This window comes from Schistocerca gregaria, chromosome 9, assembly GCF_023897955.1.
Source record: "Schistocerca gregaria isolate iqSchGreg1 chromosome 9, iqSchGreg1.2, whole genome shotgun sequence".
Classification (NCBI taxonomy): Eukaryota; Metazoa; Arthropoda; class Insecta; order Orthoptera; family Acrididae; genus Schistocerca; species Schistocerca gregaria.
In genome coordinates, this window is record NC_064928.1 from 220,463,885 (window position 1) to 220,483,624 (window position 19,740).

General features: G+C 38.7%; 1 protein-coding gene across 4 annotated transcripts in view; it reads right to left on the minus strand.

Moving 5' to 3' along the window:
• Window positions 1–19,740, minus strand: part of LOC126292011 (XK-related protein 7-like) — a 46,604-nt gene continuing 26,864 nt past the window's right edge. Inside the window, exon 5 of one of the 4 annotated variants that reach the window (XM_049985803.1) lies at window positions 1–184. In XM_049985803.1, coding sequence (XP_049841760.1) covers window positions 96–184 — 89 coding nt within the window. In that variant the 3' untranslated portion in view covers window positions 1–95. Of the gene's footprint in view, window positions 185–18,138; window positions 19,476–19,740 lie in introns of those variants that run through there. The other 3 variants (XM_049985801.1, XM_049985800.1, XM_049985802.1) reach the window with 3 other exon arrangements.

The window sequence follows — 19,740 nt, forward strand, 5'->3', positions numbered from 1 at the left end:
GTAATAAATCCACAGCGAAGGTGATTCAGAAAGAAACTTTAATGCCAAAAACTGAGGACTGACACAGTGTCAGTAGCTGCCGACCTACTGCCAGATCAGGGGTCTTGCTGCACTCGGTGCACATTTACCCTGTTGATGAGACAACACTCAAACTTGATAGCCTCCACTTCAAGCTGCACTCTCTCTGTGAAATGAGAAAAAGTAGAATTAGCAGCCTGGTAATCCAAAGAAAATAACACCAGACACATGTCCTATCTGATCCAAGTGGAAGTTAATATGGGGTGTGTCCACTCTTCCCTCTTATGACAGGATGAATTCTGTTAGGCACACTTTCTGTGAGGTGCCTCAATGTCTGCAGAATGGCAGCCCATCCTTCCTCAAGAGCCGAAACCAGAGAAGATAGAGACATCGGATACCGGGGTCTGGAGTGAAGTAGACGCTCCAACTCACCACAGAGGCGTTCCATTGGGTTCAGGTCAGGACTCAGGATAGGCCAGTAAATTTCACAAATGTCCGTCTAACAGATGCTGCTTTGTGACAGGATGCACGTCATGCTTATGTGATCAATGATCATCTCCTATCTATTCCTGTACAGTAAGTACACAGTAAAATGTGTTCATATCCATATGCACTTAGCACTTTCTTAAACTCAATAGGCGGACCACACCCTAATCATGAAATTTTAAAAAAAACCTTATTGTAACTCCACCTCCTCTGTACTTCACTGCTGGAACAGTATGACAGCAAAACCCAAACCCGTGCATCAGGTTTTCAAAGCATGATTCATCACTCCAAATCATTCATTTCCAGTCATCAGTGCTTAGCAGTGTCACTCTTTAACAATAAACGTAGATTGGCATTGATTAGAGAAATGTGTGATTCATCAGGAGCTGCTCGACAATTATAAATCATTATCTTTATCGCGCTACACGCAGCTTTTATGCTGGCTGGACTGCTGGTAGTCCTTTTGGAACTCACGAGTGATTCCTTCCCCAGAGTAAAGCGAGTTTTTATAACCACTCTCTGCAGTGCACCCTCCCTGTCCATCAGAAGATGAGCTGTGTCTTGTCTCAGTTAAGCTGTGGTCATTCCTCTACATTTCCACAATCACATCTCCAACCGTCGACTTGGGCAAATCTAAAAGGGCTTAAATGTCTCTGATGGATTTGTTATCAAGTGACATCGAATGACTAGTCCACATTCGGAGACACTGAGCTCCCCTTGCAAACCCATTCTGCTTGACGACACAATACTGCTCATCTTCTCTCACACTAGTGGCATCTAGTGGTGAATACTGCATTACACAGGGGTGTCCAGTTACATTTGACCAGATACTGTATGACAATTACCGACACGGTCCGTGGTGCGTCACTGGAGGAGCGAAGCCTTTCGAATCATTTAAAAAATGCGCCAGTCATTAACATTTTCAAAAATGGTTCTCGGAACACATTCCTGCAACTATAGGCCTACACTGCTGGCATCATTCTGTTGTAGAACTTTAGGACACTTTATATCTCATGTTTTAAGTCCCTTGTACAGGCTGAAAATCGGCACGAATTCCCCAAACAAAGATTGTGTGACACCTGGTTCAGTCAGTTTGCCAATGAGACGGAGAAAGAAGTAGATACTGGCGCCTAGGTTGTCACTATTATTGGGCTTCTGGAAGCCGTCTGATACAGTCCTGCACTGTTGCCTAATCAACATACCAGCTATGTGCGACAGCCGCAGTGGCCGAGCAGTTCTAGGCGCTACAGTCTGGAACCGCGCAACCGTTACGATCGCATGTTCGAATCCTGCCTTGGGCAGGGATGTGTGTGATGTCCTTAGGTTAGTTAGGTTTAAGTAGTTCTAAGTTCTAGGGGACTGATGACCTCAGAAGTTAAGTCCCATAGTGCTCAGAGCCATTTTTTTAACCAGCTATGTGAATGGATGGAGACGGTCATAGAAAATAGAAGGTTGCATGCCATTCATAATGGAGAGAGATATCTTCACACAAAAGTAACTATGGGCTCACCCCTAGGGAGTGCTGCTATTCGTGTGTAGGGTGTCAGGGAACCAGGGCATATACTTTTATTGCTGACTGATGACAGTATACTGAACAGCACTACATTAGTATTTACTTCATTTGCAGACTAATAATTATAACTATTAGGAGCCTTATATTTTCATGTCAGTTAGTTCCCCAAGTCCATGTGGCGAGAGCATGCCACTGATGCTTATTTTCCCCTGGGCAGCAGGTCGGGTGTTGAACTGTTGCCACACGAACGCAAAATGGTCAGTCTACACTGACAGGCATAGCTGACTTAGTTGTGAAGTTACATTAAGTAGTGAATTGTGTGACAGGTTTGCAGGACGACTGTTAGACACAGAGAATTGCACAAAGTTTTCAGCAGAGGTTGTAGAGAGTTTAATTTTGGAAAAATCTTGGTAATAATGTTAACTGAAACTGTATGAATGTGTCAGATAATCTGCTTTTATTGATACCATAGCACACATGAATTCATTTTAAATGGGAAAAAACAAAGCTCAGTGTTAAGGAAGTTGCGCAGTGTACATATAATTTCACAGTACATTCATAATAAATGTTCAAAAATGTCTCCACCGAGTTTAATGCCTTTAGCTGCATGTGTATGAACAGATTTTTTTGCTCGTTTCAGTTTCACAGCGTTGTTCTTAATTTTGTGGTTTCACTTAAATACACTGTTGTTATTATGTTCTTGCACTGAACAACACAGAAAACTAACTAGTTTCAAGATTAACAAATGACTGAAACAGGTCACTGACTGTTGCCAAGAATTACATAAATGTTTCTACATTTTTAATGGAAAGTAAACAAATTTACTTCTATAATAATCGTTGCTTCTCTGGATGTTCTGGAAAGCTACTGCAGATACACACCTGGGACATGTTTTATTAGATTCGCCAGATCAATAACAATAAAATAAATGGAAATCATGCTTTACTTTAACCTTGTACAGTTTTGTAATGGCTTCATATTAGTGAATTTGCAAAATTTCAGGCACAATCTCTTATTAGCTGCAACTCCATAACTAAACATTTGTGAACTTACTGAAATACTTGCATATTTTCATGAATCACCTTGTATATTTCTTTTCATTTAATATCTTCGCCTCAGCAAACTGGGTCTCTGATGATACTGTGGGACAGGGCACATGGCAATTGTTTGAGTTTGCAGTGCAGCAGCTGCTGTGGTATCAGGACATAGATCCATTTAAGTTTTCAGTGTCTACACAACCTCAAGGTATACCAACAGTGTACCTGATACGTGAGAGCAACAGCAGCAGGACTTACAACGACTGTTCCCGGACTTCGAATTTCCACTATCAACATTGTCAGCACCACTCATTGAGCTGTTACTGCAATATAGCTCACCTATGAAAGTGATGTTGTTCAAGCTAAATGTGAGTGGCAGTGAATGTGTAATTGTAGGTGTGGCCTCAGATCATAAGTGCAATGTAAAGATAATGTTTGAAAATCCTCCATACAGTGGCTTGAAAGTAGTGATTTCAGGTTTCCAATGCTATGAATTACATCAGAAGGCCCAACAGATAAGTGCAATGTTGAGCACTCGAACACCTGTAGTGTTATTGGCTTGTCATATGTGTGTTGGGTGGTATCCAAGAACAATTAAAATATAAAACAATGAGAACACTATACAATGTTCCTTTTTTCGAGAATCTACATTCAGAAACTTGATGTGTGCTAGCTGAGCCATCTAGTGTACAGTTTATGTCTTGGATGGTGGGAGAATGTTCATGGATTTTTTTTGGAAATGTGTGCCATACACTTACAAAACTTAACTCATACGAACCCTTCAGAGTAAGTTTTTTCTATTAATTTTGATGGGGTTGTGCTTCAGTGCACAGTGTCAGTATGTATGATGCATCAACATGGTCATTACTTGAAGTTGCTAGAGAATTACATGCACATTCATATTTGTATACCCCACAATGATACCTCAAATTGAAAAAAGTGAAAATAAATGAATGTTTATGTCTCTAAATCATGCTACATTTCACCAAATTGCAACCAAAATTATATATACATGTTCAGTGGAGGTCTACAATATGCAGACCATGCGTAATAGCTAAAGAGGCACAGTCACTATAGTTGAGTTATTAAGGTACTTGAATTAAAATGAAATTGAGTAATTCCAATGCAACTGCCTAAGCTATAATGACTGCACTTTTTTCACAAAATAGAACACATACAAGTCATTTGGAAAGCATTACACTAAACCTCACAGTGCAGATTAATGGGAGGAGGTTGATCAGGCTGATGTTCTCCATCGAAACGAAAATGCTTATCACAATAATCATATTTAGAAATAAATTCAACTTCCTGAAACACTTGAGGTAAGTTGTGGAATCAGAGTGAAATATTACATAACAAGAACAGCAGCTGCTTAGGAAACGAATAATAGTTAACTGTGTCCAAATTATGGCAGTCATCCATATTTTTATAAACAAAATTAACTTTCAAGAAAAAGCTTACACACACTTTTAGATTTAAGCCACTTGAACCTATAATAAGCATCAACACCCTAGTCTTCCATCTCGTGGAATCCATAGTCTTTCAGTTGCAGCACTGTGATGTACTCGGCATTAATTTGTACCAGAATATTTAGGACAACTCAGCTTAGTAAATTTCTTCAAACACCAATATCCTGTAGTCATCATTCTCCCTTAGGAAAACAAATAACAAAAAGGAACTTTTTTGTAAGATTTTATTACAATTTAACAATTTTGGCATTTTCTCATGTAATATTGCTGCTAAATTTTGTCTCTTGAGAAACATTACGGTCTTGGGTCAACTGAAAGGAACCTAATGTTCAATGAGTGAGTTTTCGATTAGCAAAATGTATGACATAAATCACCATACTTGTCTATCACATTGACTTGGAGGCTTCTATTTTGTACAAAACAAAGGGACCAAAGACCTTAGTACCTGACATAAATTCCCACTGTGTACCTGTACTCAGTGCTGAGCAGAAGGCTAAGTCGTGGTCAGAGATTGTGATAGTCAGAAAATAAATGACAAAAAAGAAACTTTTTGTAAAATTTTATTACAATTTAACACTTTTTGCATTTTCTCTTGTAATATTACTGCTAAACCTTTTTTTTCTTGACAGTTGGAAATTGTGTAAAAGTAGACACTTAAGATTATACTGCAAGCTTATAGTCACAGAGAAGTGAATGCAAAATGAACCTCTGCATTCAAACAGTGGAATGTTGCCTAGCTCTATTGCTTGACAATACTCTTCATGCTTTGTCACTTTGCAACATTTATTCACGGTGTATGGTGTAAGAATCCACAATTCATCTAAACAGACCAGTTTTTCTCAGAGTTCCTTTACTAGCTTGGAACTCAACTTCTGTGCACAACAGATGTGAAGTTTTTGCAAATATAATATTTCCTTTTATTGTTGATAATACTGCAGAAACTGTTGTCTAATAACAAACTTATCACTATCATCGATGAAATACTTAATTATGTGATTTTACTAATTCTGCTTTGTTGCATTTTGTTCCACCTTCATTAATTTTCACAGAGTTGACTTTTGTTTCTCAGCATTGTTTGCACATTCCATCAACCTCCCTGTCAGCACTAACCACATCTTTCTCATCCTCCCTATGTGAAACTATTGGCATTAACAGCAGGTTGTTGCAGCTGACAATGAAGGTGTTTTCCTGATCACTTTTTGCACTTGTATTGCAAAGTATCAGCATGTGTTACTTTGAATTGGAACATGACTATACCTGGTACTGCGATCAAGTATAGGTCCAGCTACAGCAAGATATCCATGTTGTCTTGCTGAGAGGCTGAGTTGTCGATTAGCATACAAACAAGATCAGAGATCATTTCTATATTTAATATGACCCCTTCTTCAGATCTGTGAGAGTGGAGGTGTGCATGCCTCACCCCTCCCCACCCCAAAACACACCACACCTCTGTACAGTAAAATTTTCCTGGCAGCTGTCTGTGTGTGGTATGTGTACTCTGTAGCCCTGAACTATTCAAGTTCTCCGTCTTATTCATCTGACTATTGACAGCTTGATATTGCAGTTATTGAGTCACTTGCTTCTTTTAGTTTAGTTATAGGCAGAGGTAAAATACAGGGAGCGAAAGGCTATTTACAATTTGTACAGAAACCAGATGGCAGTTATAAGAGTCGAGGGCCATGAAAGGGAAGCAGTGGTTGGGAAAGGAGTGAGACAGGGTTGTAGCCTCTCCCCAATGTTATTCAATATGTATATTGAGCAAGCAGTAAAGCAAACAAAAGAAAAATTCGGAGTAGGTATCAAAATCCATGGAGAAGAAATAAAAACTTTGAGGTTCGCCGATGACATTGTAATTCTGTCAGAGACAGCAAAGGACTTGGAAGAGCAGTTGAATGGAATGGACAGTGTCTTGAAAGGAGGGTATAAGATGAACATCAACAAAAGCAAAACGAGGATAATGGAATGTAGTCGAATTAAATCGGGTGATGCTGAGGGAATTAGATTAGGAAATCAGACACTTAAAGTAGTAAAGGAGTTTTCCTATTTAGGTAGTAAAATAACTGATGATGGTCGAAGTAGAGAGGATATAAAATGCAGACTGGCAATGGCATGGACATCATTTCTGAAGAAGAGAAATTTGTTTACATCGAGTATAGATTTAAGTGTCAGGAAGTCGTTTCTGAAAGTATTTGTGTGGAGTGTAGCCATGTATGGAAGTGAAACATGGATGATAAATAGTTTAGACAAGAAGAGAATAGAAGCTTTCGAAATGTGGTGCTACAGAAGAATGCTGAAGATTAGATGGGTAGATCACATAACTAATGAGGAGGTATTGAATAGAATTGGGGAGAAGAGGAGTTTGTGGCACAATTTGACAAAAAGAAGGGACTGGTTGGTAGGACATGTTTTGAGGCATCAAGGGATCACAAATTTAGCATTGGAGGGCAGCGTGGAGGGTAAAAATCATAGAGGGAGAACAATAGATAAATACACTGAGCAGATTCAGAAGGATGTAGGTTGCAGTAGGTACTGGGAGATGAAGAACCTTGCACAGGATAGAGTAGCATAGAGAGCTGCATCAAACCAGTCTCAGGACTGAAGACCACAACAACAACATAGGCACCAGAAATAATACTAGTGGGAACACAATGTTCCAAATGATATGTTCCAGATGTGAAGTTCCAGCACATTTATAACTAACCAAAAATATTACTTCCACCTGCTTTCTACTTAGGAATCTTTTACTTTGCATTGACCAACTGACAAGACTTACAACATTCTTCAACCTAGTATTATCATGTAGCATAATCTTCTAGGATTTTATAATCTTTTCGATAAGTGTAACACTTTTTAATGTCCAATTTCATTGTTGAACTCCCGGTTTGTAGTTTTGAGTTGTATATTAATGACATTATGGAACCCTTAGACTTTTTACAAATGTTGCAGTTACCTATACTGAAGTATTGACTGAAAGCAGCTGCATAAATATTTAGTCAGATCCTCATAAGATTTCAGTGTGGTGCAGAGACTGACAACTTGCTCTAACTGTTCAGAAATGTAAAAGTGTGCACTTCAAAAAATGAAAAAAAAAAAACATGGTATGACTATAACATCAACAAGTCACAGATGGAATCAGCTGGCTCGTAAAAATACCTGGGTGTAATACTCTGTAGGGAATAGAAATAGAATGATCACATAGGTTCAGTCATGTGTAAAGCAGCTGGTACACTTCAGTTAATTAGTAAAATACTGGGGAAGTGCAATCAGCCTACAAAAGGGATTGCTTACAAATCACTCGTGTGAACCATCCTAGAATATTGCTCAAGTTTGTGGGACCCATATAGCTTAGGACTAATGGGGGATATTGAACACATACAGAGAATGGCAGCATGAACGGTCACAGGTTTGTTTAATCTATGGAAGAGCATCACAGAATACTGAAGGAACTGAAGTGGCAGACTGTTAATGGTAGACATAAACTACTCTGAGAAAATCTATTAACGAAGTTTCAAGAACCGGCTTTAAATTGTTACTCTTGGAATATACTACAATGCCATACATATCATTCACATATGCATAATGAGAATAAGATTAGAATAATTACGGCATGTCCAGAGGCATCCAAACACTCATTCTGCCCGCAATCCATATGTCAATGGAATGGTAAGAAACCTTAATAACTGGTACAACAGAAAGTATTCAGCCACGTGCTTCATGGTCATTTGCAGAGTATATACATAGATGTTTGTTTTGAATGTAACATTCTGTAAATTAATCATGTTTTGGTTGTTGAAGTTCCTGTGAACAACATTTTATCAAGCTAGGGAAAAAACCTCTAGTTTTCTATAACAACCATAGAGACACTCTTCTTTATAAGTATATCAAAGGTAACACAGCTTCCTGATGATAGATTACACAGCGATAGGGATTGATGTGGATGGGAATGCACTGCGAGTCAGACGATGGTGGCGGTTTGAATGAACTGCTACAGTCACAGCTTCTGTAGTCATTCACTCATTGTTGAGGTTACTCTCTGCGAAGTTATGTCTTATCTCCGATAAATACAGCCTTATTCATGCTGATGTCACATTTGAACCTACTATCCAAATTAGTAAATGGAAGCTAGAATAACAGTTATTTTATTTTTAATTTTATAGAGTCATAAGTTTTTTTAAGTTGCTTTATTGAATGTTTTGAAGAAATGCATCTAAGCTTTGAAGAACTCTCGAGTGTACTCCATGAAACCCCAGGGTCCTGCAGAAAGAAAATCTGTTCTAGAGCAGTGCAACCCAGGTCAAAACGGTGTTTAGTCTACATAAGTGTGGAATAAGAATATTGTGGTTTACAACCGAACTTCTTGCAGAAGCCTTCTCAGGGAACAAGGGATTCTTACTCTCATCTTGAGGGAGTAAGCATAATGCTGTGTATTTGTGTTTGATAACAAGAAGAACTCTGCAATTAACAATGGCAATGTTATGATTTAAAAAAAAAATCATATAGATTACACATCCACATCTAGAGTATAGATCAGAGTTTTGTACTCTGCTGCAGAAGTCAATAACAGTCACCAGTAAACACCGGGGCAACTCAAAATATCAAGATATTAAAACACAATGTAAAAGAATACATCATTAGTTGCTGTTCGTATAATTTATCAGAAATTTGGACTTTGTAATCTAATATTTAAAGACTGGGAAGTCCAGGATTGAGTAACAATAATATGGAAAGGATAGACTGCTACTCATCACATAGAGGAGCCACTGAGTCTAAAAACAAAAAAAGAAAAAAAAAAACTCCTCACAAACATGCCATGAAGGCCCAACGGTACCAACCGGCCGCTGTGTCACCCTCAGACTATAGGCATCACTGGATAAGGAGGGGTGCGTGGTCAGCACATCGCTCTACCGGCCGTATGTCAGTTTATGAGACCAGAACCGCTACTTCTCAATCACGTGGCTCCTCAGTTTGCCCCACAAGGGCTGAGTGCACCCCAGTTGCCAACAGCATTCAGCAGACCAGATGGTCACCCATCCAAGTGTTAGCCCAGCCCGACAACGCTTAACTTCGGTGATCTGACGGGAGCCAGTGTTACTACTGTGGAAAGGCCATTGGCACTGAGTCTCAGGCAGGCACACTGGAAAAGAGTGCTAAGCTATTGGACAAAGTTCTTCTTCAAAAATATAAAAGACACATACATTCACACAAGCACAACTCACACATATGGCCACTATCTCCAGGTGCCAGGGGCCCCAACAACCAGAGGCAGCGGCCATGTGTGTGTGTGGACTTGTTCTTATGTGAATATGTGTGTGTGTGTTGTGCTTATGTGAATGTGTATGTTTTCAATTTTTGAAGAAGAACTTTCTCCGAAAGCTTAGCGCTCTTTTCAGCGTGCCTTTCTGATACTCAATGCCAATGTGATGAGTGACAATTTATTATCTTGTTATTGTTGTAACTCTAACGTTTGTATTAGATAGATCCTGACTTGTCACTACAATTACAACTGGCATTGGTGTATGTAAAATTACGTAAAGGCTTTGTTTAAAGTATTAGATGACAACTGTATCTGAGCAGAGTAGTCGCTTCGTACACAATAGCCATTTTTCTCCTAATATAAATGTACGAAAAGTCTGATATTTCAGTTCCTTCAGTATTCTGTGATGCTCTTCCATGGATTAAACAAACCTGTGACCATTCATGCTGCCCTTCTCTGTTTTTTTTTTTGGTCATCAGTCTACTGACTGGTTTGATGCGGCCCGCCACGAATTCCTTTCCTGTGCTAACCTCTTCATCTCAGAGTAGCACTTTCAACCTACGTCCTCAGTTATTTGCTTGACGTATTCCAATCTCTGTCTTCCTCTACAGTTTTTGCCCTCTACAGCTCCCTCTAGTACCATGGAAGTCATTCCCTCATGTCTTAGCAGATGTCCTATCATCCTGTCCCTTCTCCTTATCAGTGTTTTCCACATATTCCTTTCCTCTCTGATTCTGCGTAGAACCTCCTCATTCCTTACCTTATCAGTCCACCTAATTTTCAACATTCGTCTATAGCACCACATCTCAAATGCTTCGATTCTCTTCTGTTCCGGTTTTCCCACAGTCCATGTTTCAATACCATACAATGCTGTACTCCATGACGTACATTCTCAGAAATTTCTTCCTCAAATTAAGGCCGGTATTTCATATTAGTAGACTTCTCTTGGCCAGAAATGCCTTTTTTGCCATAGCGAGTCTGCTTTTGATGTCCTCCTTGCTCCGTCCATCATTGGTTATTTTACTGCCTAGGTAGCAGAATTCCTTAACTTCATTGACTTCGTGACCATCAATCCTGATGTTAAGTTTCTCGCTGTTCTCATTTCTACTACTTCTCATTACCTTTGTCTTTCTCCGATTTACTCTCAAACCATACTGTGTACTCATTAGACTGTTCATTCTGTTCAGCAGATCATTTAATTCTTTTTCACTTTCACTCAGGATAGCAATGTCATCAGCGAATCGTATCATTGATATCCTTTCACCTTGTATTTTAATTCCACTCCTGAACCTTTCTTTTATTTTCCTCATTGCTTCCTTGATGTACAGATTGAAGAGTAGGGGCGAAAGGCTACAGCCTTGTCTTACTCCCTTCTTAATACGAGCACTTCGTTCTTGATCGTCCACTCTTATTATTCCCTCTTGGTTGTTGTACATATTGTATATAACCCGTCTCTCCCTATAGCTTACCCCTACTTTTTTCAGAATCTTGAACAGCTTGCACCATTTTATATTGTCGAACGCTTTTTTCCAGGTCGACAAATCCTATGAACGTGTCTTGATTTTTCTTTAGCCTTGCTTCCATTATTAGCCATAATGTCAGAATTGCCTCTCTCATGCCTTTACTTTTCCTAAAGCCAAACTGATCGTCACCTAGTGCATTCTGAATTTTCTTTTCCATTCTTCTGTATATTATTCTTGTAAGCAGCTTCGATGCATGAGCTGTTAAGCTGATTGTGCGATAATTCTCGCACTTGTCAGCTGTTGCCGTCTTCGGAATTGTGTGGATGATGCTTTTCCGAAAGTCAGATGGTATGTCGCCAGACTCATATATTCTACACACCAACATGAATAGTCATTTTGTTGCCACTTCCCCTAATGATTTTAGAAATTCTGATGGAATGTTATCTATCCCTTCTGCCTTATCTGACCGTAAGCCCTCCAAAGCTCTTTTAAATTCCAATTCTAATACTGGATCCCCTATCTCTTCTAAATCGCCTCCTGTTTCTTCTTCTATCACATCAGACAAATCTTCACCCTCATAGAGGCTTTCAATGTATTCTTTCCACCTATCTGCTCTCTCCTCTGCATTTAACAGTGGAATTCCCGTTGCACTCTTAATATTACCACTGTTGCTTTTAGTGTCACCAAAGGTTGTTTTGACTTTCCTGTATGTTGAGTCTGTCCTTCCGACAATCATATCTTTTTCGATGTCTTCACATTTTTCCTGCAGCCACTTCGTCTTAGCTTCCCTGCACTTCCTATTTCTTTCATTCCTCAGCGACTTGTATTTCTGTATTCCTGATTTTCCCGGAACATGTTTGTACTTCCTCCTTTCATCAATCAACTGAAGTATTTCTTCTGTTACCCATGGTTTCTTCGCAGCTACCTTCTTTGTACCTATTTTTTCCTTCCCAACTTCTGTGATGGCCCTTTTTAGAGATGTCCATTCCTCTTCAACTGTGCTGCCTACTGCGCTATTCCTTATTGCTGTATCTATAGCGTTAGAGAACTTCAAACGTATCTCGTCATTCCTTAGAACTTCCCTTCTCTGTATGCATTCAATATCCCCCGACTAGTCCTATCTGCTATGGGTCCCACAAGCTTGAGCAATATACTAGGATGGTTCACATGAGTGATTTGTAAGCAGTCCCTTTTGTAGACTGATTGCACTTCCCCAGTATTCTACCAATAAACTTAAGTTTACCAGCTGCTTTGCACATGACTGAACCTATGTGATCATTCTATTTCTAATCTCTACAGAGTGTTACACTGAGGTATTTTTATGAGCTGGTCGATTCCATGTGTGACTCATTGATATTATAGCCATAGGATACCATTTTTTTAGAGGTAATTCCCATAATTATCAGCACAAGATAATTAGCAATAATCATAATTTGTCGCAAGTACACTTTACAGAAATAGCCGGCAGTAGTTGCTTCTACCTTTTGATTTGTGACTTGAATCGTTCCACAGGCTTGAAGGCTTCCTGTCATGATAAGATTTATGAAACAAAATGTAGAGTGAAAGAACAGCTGCAATCTTAGGTACACACTATGTGGAGTCACCGCCAGACACCACACTTGCTAGGTGGTAGCTTTTAAATCGCCCGTGGACCGTTAGTATATGTCAGACCTGCGTGTCACCACTATCAGTGATTGCAGACCCCACGGCAGGTCTAGTCTAGAGAGACTCCATAGCACTCGACCCAGTTGTACAGTCGACTTTGGTAGCGATGGTTCACTGTCTACATACGCTCTCATTTCCAGAGATGACAGTTTAGCATAGCCTTCAACTACCTCATTTGCTACGACCTAGCAAGGTGCCATATTCAGTTACTATACTTAGTATCTTCAAGAATGTATTCTGAACAGATAATATTGTGACTCAACTACCGTCAAGAGTGACATTCATCATTAATGGATTAAAGTTAAGTATCAAACTAATTATGTCCGCTTTCTGAATTGTCATTTCTTGCCATGTTCCAGACCTCACGTCAGTATAGTTCTTCCCTTCTCATGACAGACTGTGTGAGCTAAAACGCATGCATTTCGGCCTCCACTTGTAACACGGTGTTGGCTCTTCTGCTAACACAAAGGAATACACTAGCCCTATGTACTATTAGCAGATTTATTAAGTGCTGCCATTCCTAAGATTTAAATATTTCATGTTTTCTGCCCTAGTTCCTCATTTACCAAATGGTAAAGTACAGTCTCCCTTTCACATCCTGAATTTTAACACATTTATTCACATTAACTGACAGGGGGAACCACACCTACTCATCATCACTGATTTTGTCCAATTTTATGGTATATGCAGGTCTCGGACAGAAATAAAAGAGAGAGAAGTGGGAGCTCCAGATGACCAAATATTTAGAAGAAAATAGAATAGGGTGAGCACGAGCCATTTATGTTAGCACTGTTTTGATGCATCAGTTGGTGCAGTGGAAAGAGTGCAGAACATTAATCTGAAGTCCATGGGGTTGACCCTTTTCCGGATCTCTTTTTTAATTTTTAATTTTTGTGTTACTTACGCTACAAATAAACCGAAAATGAATGAAGTCACTCACTTGCATATATCTGAGTATGCTAGGACCCTTTCCGGAAAATTATTGTCAATGTTCTATGTACACCTACAAGAAAGCACTGGCATTTGTGGACAGAGGATTCAAAAAATGGTGGATGATTATGCTACAAAATTTAAGAATGTCATCACTACATCAAAATATAGGAGACTTACAGCAGCCTTGTACAAAAATTGTTTGGCTGATGTGATGCAGCCCCATGTGCAGAAGTACAAATTTCTTCCATTAATTTACTTCTGGGGAAGACAAACAAATCTACAATTATATGACAACATTTTTCAAGATGGAGGAGCACTGCTATAGTTCATTATTAAAATAATCTCCCTCCCCTCCAAATGCACTCTGCCAGTGCAACCCTGCGATGTCTCCAGGAAAAAAAATTGATCAAAAAACTTAAGAACTGCTCTTATTTGAAGAGAAAACGAAATCATGACCCATCCCCACAAAAAAATTCATAAAAATACACTCCGTTGTACATCTCCACTTATCCTCACCAGTATGTGCTGAAACGATGCGTTACGTGTGTTTGCTGCCGAACTGTGCGACGAGAGAGAATGTTTTGAGAAACTAAACCGAGTCTGTTTTTCTATAGAAATTTTCAAATAATCCTGTAACTGTAAAGGTGCCGCATTTTTAACTTTGTGCAAGATGCAAAAAAGTTTCCCCTGTTTTTACATTGAATAAGGATAGGAATTATGATATTAAGAGTGACCTGGATAAAATAGGAGCTGCAACAGGATGTACGAATGTGGGTTTTGTTGAGGTATTGCAGCGTTACGATCAGCCCTCGCTTAACCCTTCTGTGTGGCGAGTTAACAGAGAGTTGAGCGAGCAGCTGCTGGACTGTGCAAAGACACACATTTATACAGTGCCTGTTGGTAGCATTGGGAGATAGGGATACACTCGACATGGCCTGCACCTAAATAGTCTAGGGAAGGATAGATTAGCTGATTTAATTGTAGGTCGTCTAAAGGGGGCCACTAGCACTCAAGGCAAAACCCCTGTGACCCGAAAGGCCATAGGGGCACCTTTTTTAGGTTGAACAAGATGTCCAGACAGGCAGCTCTTAAAGGTAAAAAAATAAATGGTTCGAATAAAGGTAGAGGAAACAGTTGTGTTAATATATTTCACCAAAATATCAGGGGATTAAGGAACAAAATAGACGAACTAATAATTTGTTTTGAGAATATTAAAAATACAACAGAAGTTGATGTACTGTGCCTGTCTGAACATCATATAACTACACAAATAGAAAATGTAAATATTAATGGGTATAAACTAGCAACTTATTTTTGTAGAGACAATATGGAGAAAGGAGGAGCTGCCATTTATGTTAAGGGGGAACATGGTTTTAAAAACATAGAAACCGTAAAATTCTGTGTAGAACAGCACATTGAAGTATGCGCTTGTGAGCTTGAATTGGACAGTAGTAAATTCATAATTGTGACTGTATATAGGTCCCCACTTGGAAATTTTCAAATGTTTCTTAAAAACCTAGATCTCTTGCTGCGTTATCTGTCAGAAAAAGGAAAACACATTATCATTTGTGGAGATTTTAACGTAGATTTTCTTAAACACTCAAGCAAGAAGAACGACCTTGAACTATTACTTTGCTCTTACAATCTGACATCAGTCATTGATTTTCCTACTCGTATTGTACAAGACAGTAGCACCCTGATAGATAACATTTTCATAGACCAAGATAAATTAAAAGAAGTAAGCACCTATCCTATTAAGAACGGGCTTTCTGATCACGATGCACAGCTACTTTCAATTCATGACTTTGCTCCATACAGTAATGTGGAAAAAACAAACAAAATAATACGCCCAATTAACCATATAACAATTCAACAATTTAAGGAAAGCTTGAAACGGGTAGACTGGGAGGATGTTTATCGGGAACCTGATGCAAATGTTAAATTTAACTTATTCCATGATAAACTTGTGGGTATATTTGAAAGCAGTTTTCCTAAGAAATTAGTGAATCATAATTCAAATAAACTTGATAAAAAAACATGGCTGACTGAAGGGATTAAAATTTCTTGTAGCCGGAAATGGGAACTATACCAAGACACTAGAATAAGTCGAGATGAAGAAAAGCTCAACCATTATAAGAAATATTGTAATATACTAAGGAAAGTTATAAAAAAATCCAGAAGTATGTGTATCAAGTCTGAGATTAGCACCTCTGATGACAAAGTTAAAACAATATGGAATATCGTTAAAAGGGAAACAGGGCAACCAAGGTCACAGGACAACAGTATTACTGTTAAGCACAATGAAAAGCTTATAAATGAAAAATCACAGGTTGAAAATATTTTTAATAATCATTTTATAAATGTAGTGGAAAATATAGGCACTAGCTGCTCACCAGATAGGGCAGAACTCTATATGAAAGAGGCATTCCCGGTGCAAACAAATGAAATTGAAATCCTACCCACCTCACCGTCTGAAATTAAGAAAATAATAAATTCACTTAAGAATAAAAACTCACATGGAACTGATGGTATCTCCAGTAGAATACTAAAATCTTGTCCACACCTGATAAGTCGAGTTCTTAGCCACATATGTAATAGCTCATTGAATCAGGGAATATTTCCTGACAGATTGAAATATGCCATAGTTAAACCTTTGTATAAAAAAGGTGACAAGACAGACATCAACAATTATCGTCCTATTTCACTTCTGACATCCTTCTCAAAAGTGTTTGAAAAAGTAATGTACTCAAGAGTAACTTTACACATCAGTGGGAATAACGTTTTAACAAAATGTCAGTTCGGTTTTCAGAAAGGTGTTTCAACAGATAGTGCTATACATGCTTTCACTGATCAAATTTTAAATGCTCTGGATAGTAGAACATCACCAATTGGGATTTTCTGTGATCTCTCTAAGGCTTTTGATTGTGTGGATCATGAAATCCTCTTAGATAAGCTGAAGTACTATGGAATGAATGGTTCAGTACACAGATAGTTCACTTCATATTTAACTGGTAGAATGCAGAAGGTTGAAACAGTAAACCCACATAGTACACAAAGGGCATCAGATTATTCAGACTGGGGATGTATCAAGAATGGGGTACCACAGGGTTCTGTCTTGGGGCCTTTATTGTTTTTAATATATGTTAATGACTTGCCTAATTATATTCATGAAGATGCAAACTTGGTTCTCTTTGCAGATGACACAAGTATTGTAATCAAGCCTAAAAAGCAAGAATCAGCTGAGGAAAATGCAAATAATGTTTTTCAAAGAGTTATCAGGTGGTTTTCCGCAAATGGACTTTCATTGAACTTTGAAAAAACACTGTACATACAGTTCAGTACAGGGAAAGGCATAACACCGGAAATAAATATAGAGTGTGGGGGAAAATCTTTAGCTAAAGCAGATTGTTCAAAATTTCTGGGTGTCTGTATTGATCAGAATTTAAACTGGAAGACACACATTGACAATCTACTGAAACGATTGAGCTCAGCTACCTATGCTATTAGTGTCATTGCAAATTTTGGAGACAAGCATATCAGTAAGTTAGCTTACCATGCATATTTTCATTCGTTGCTCTCTTACGGAATCATCTTTTGGGGCAATTCATCACTAAGAAAGAATGTATTTATTGCACAAAAACGTGTTATCAGAATAATGTCTGGGGCTCATCCAAGATCATCTTGTAGACAATTATTTAAAGAATTAGGGGTATTGCCAGTAGCTTCACAATATATATACAGCCTAATGAAATTTGTTGTTAGTAACCCAGATCACTTCAGAATTAATAGCACAGTCCACAGCTACAATACTAGGAGACAGGGTGACCTTCACTACCGCTCATTGAATTTGACATTGGCACAAAAGGGGGTGAATTATACTGCCACAAAGATTTTTGGTCACTTGCCAAACAATATCAAAAGTCTGACAGACAACCAATCGGCATTCAAAAGTAAGTTGAGGGAATTCCTGAATGACAACTCCTTCTACTCCATAGATGAATTTTTAGACATAGGCTAAAGAAATACAGTAAGTATTAACAATTGTACCGTATATAAGACTAACAAAGATTATTTGGGATAAATGAATCTTTTGTACTTTGACACGTTCCACATCATTACGAAAGAATCGTGTTCATGATCCATGGAACAAGTAATATAACTAACTAACTAACTAACTAACATCCAAGCACAGTCCATTCCTGGAAATTTATTTTGTTTCTTTTTTTGGTGATTTTTATGGAAATATTAATAAATACAAAGTGTATAACATTTTTTTTCTCAGGGCAAGTAATGTAAAAATTGAGAAATAAAAAAAGTTTCCATTTAGGGACTCGATTCCACAGCCCTCAAATTAGCATTCTGTGCTCTTCCTGCTGCACCAACCACTGCCTGCAGGCTACGCTAACATAAATGTCTCATACACAGCCTGACTTGTACCAAAACTGTAAGCTTTTCTACATGATTGTCACTTTCATTTCACACCAAGCACTGCATACACCATGAATTTCAAAGAAGTCAGTGATGACGAGTAGGTGCAGTTCCCTTGTGAGTGTGAAGTGGTCCCTACCGCGAGTCTTTTCTTTAAAAATGACGTTTTGGAGAGTGTATTTTTGGAGAGGTGGTGAGGACAAGACATAATCATGTGGCTGTATTAGAAATCAATGGCCAAGAAACATTTCTATTGTGTTTTACAAAACAAAAGTGTAACATTTTCCAAATTGCTGGTCAACAGCTGAGTGCTTGGCACTTACTGCTCAACATGTACATTACAAAATTTAAAAAATCCCAGGTGATCATTTGAGCAGCACAGAAAACAAATTTTGTAAACAAATAATGAGTATATGTATTTCACCTGCTATATGAATAGAAGAAAGAATGCTTCAGTAACAAACCTTACAACAGTACTTTGTAGCTCATTTTTACACTGGTGTACTTCAACATAGGGTAGACGAGGTACAGCATTTCTACTGTTTTGCACATTTTCTTCACCATTATCTTGCTGTGACTCCTCATGAGATTATGCCTCAATTCTTAGCACTTCGGCACAGCTGCCAGTTCACTAAGTGTCACCAGCTTCATTGACACACTCATTGCTAGGTTCCTGTGTCAGTAAATTCCTTCCCAAACTGCCAGTCCTAGTGAAGCGCAGCCCCCTATCTCCTGTTTGGTCCCTGTTGTCAGATTTACCACAACACTTCACCCTTTGCAGTACTGGGTGAAAACATGAGTAATAGAGAAGCATAAAACCTATACCTGTCACAAAAGGCACAACACACCCTAACAAAAGTGGATAGAAGTACCACTCGTTTTGAATTGCTGTGTCTGCTGTGGCCCACACTGTCACCGCCGCCATGACGTTCTCTGCAAAGCAGATCGTGTAGTAGATGGAGTACCGAATCCTGTTCTGCCCATCCTTTGGTGTGATGTACGTAAAAATGTAGACGAGGCCAAGGACGGAGCAGAAGAGTATCTCCGCAGCTCGCTGTTTCGTTGCAGATACTTTCTGTGACAAGCAGAAGTTTGTGTGTTCCCACAGTGACAGCCAGACTGTCACGATTAACCAGTGCACACCACACACCACAGCGGTCTCTGTAGGAAACGTCACCGAAGCCACAGAAATCGACAGAATTCTCGAAACTGAAACAAATTGATACACGTACTGCATCAACTGAAAGAGCACCTCATACAGTAAAACAAAAAAAAAAAAAACCTTTTCAGAAACCAGATGGATTACTTTTATTTTATTATCTGTCAGGTCTGGTAGTACCATGCAAGCTTGAGCTACTTGGTTATGGTACAAGTCAATACATAGTTTACCGAATACTGATTAAAAAATTGTAAACTAAAGAGTTAACGAAACAGGAAATAAACTGTGAAAGTGTATACAAATGAAGAAAGACAA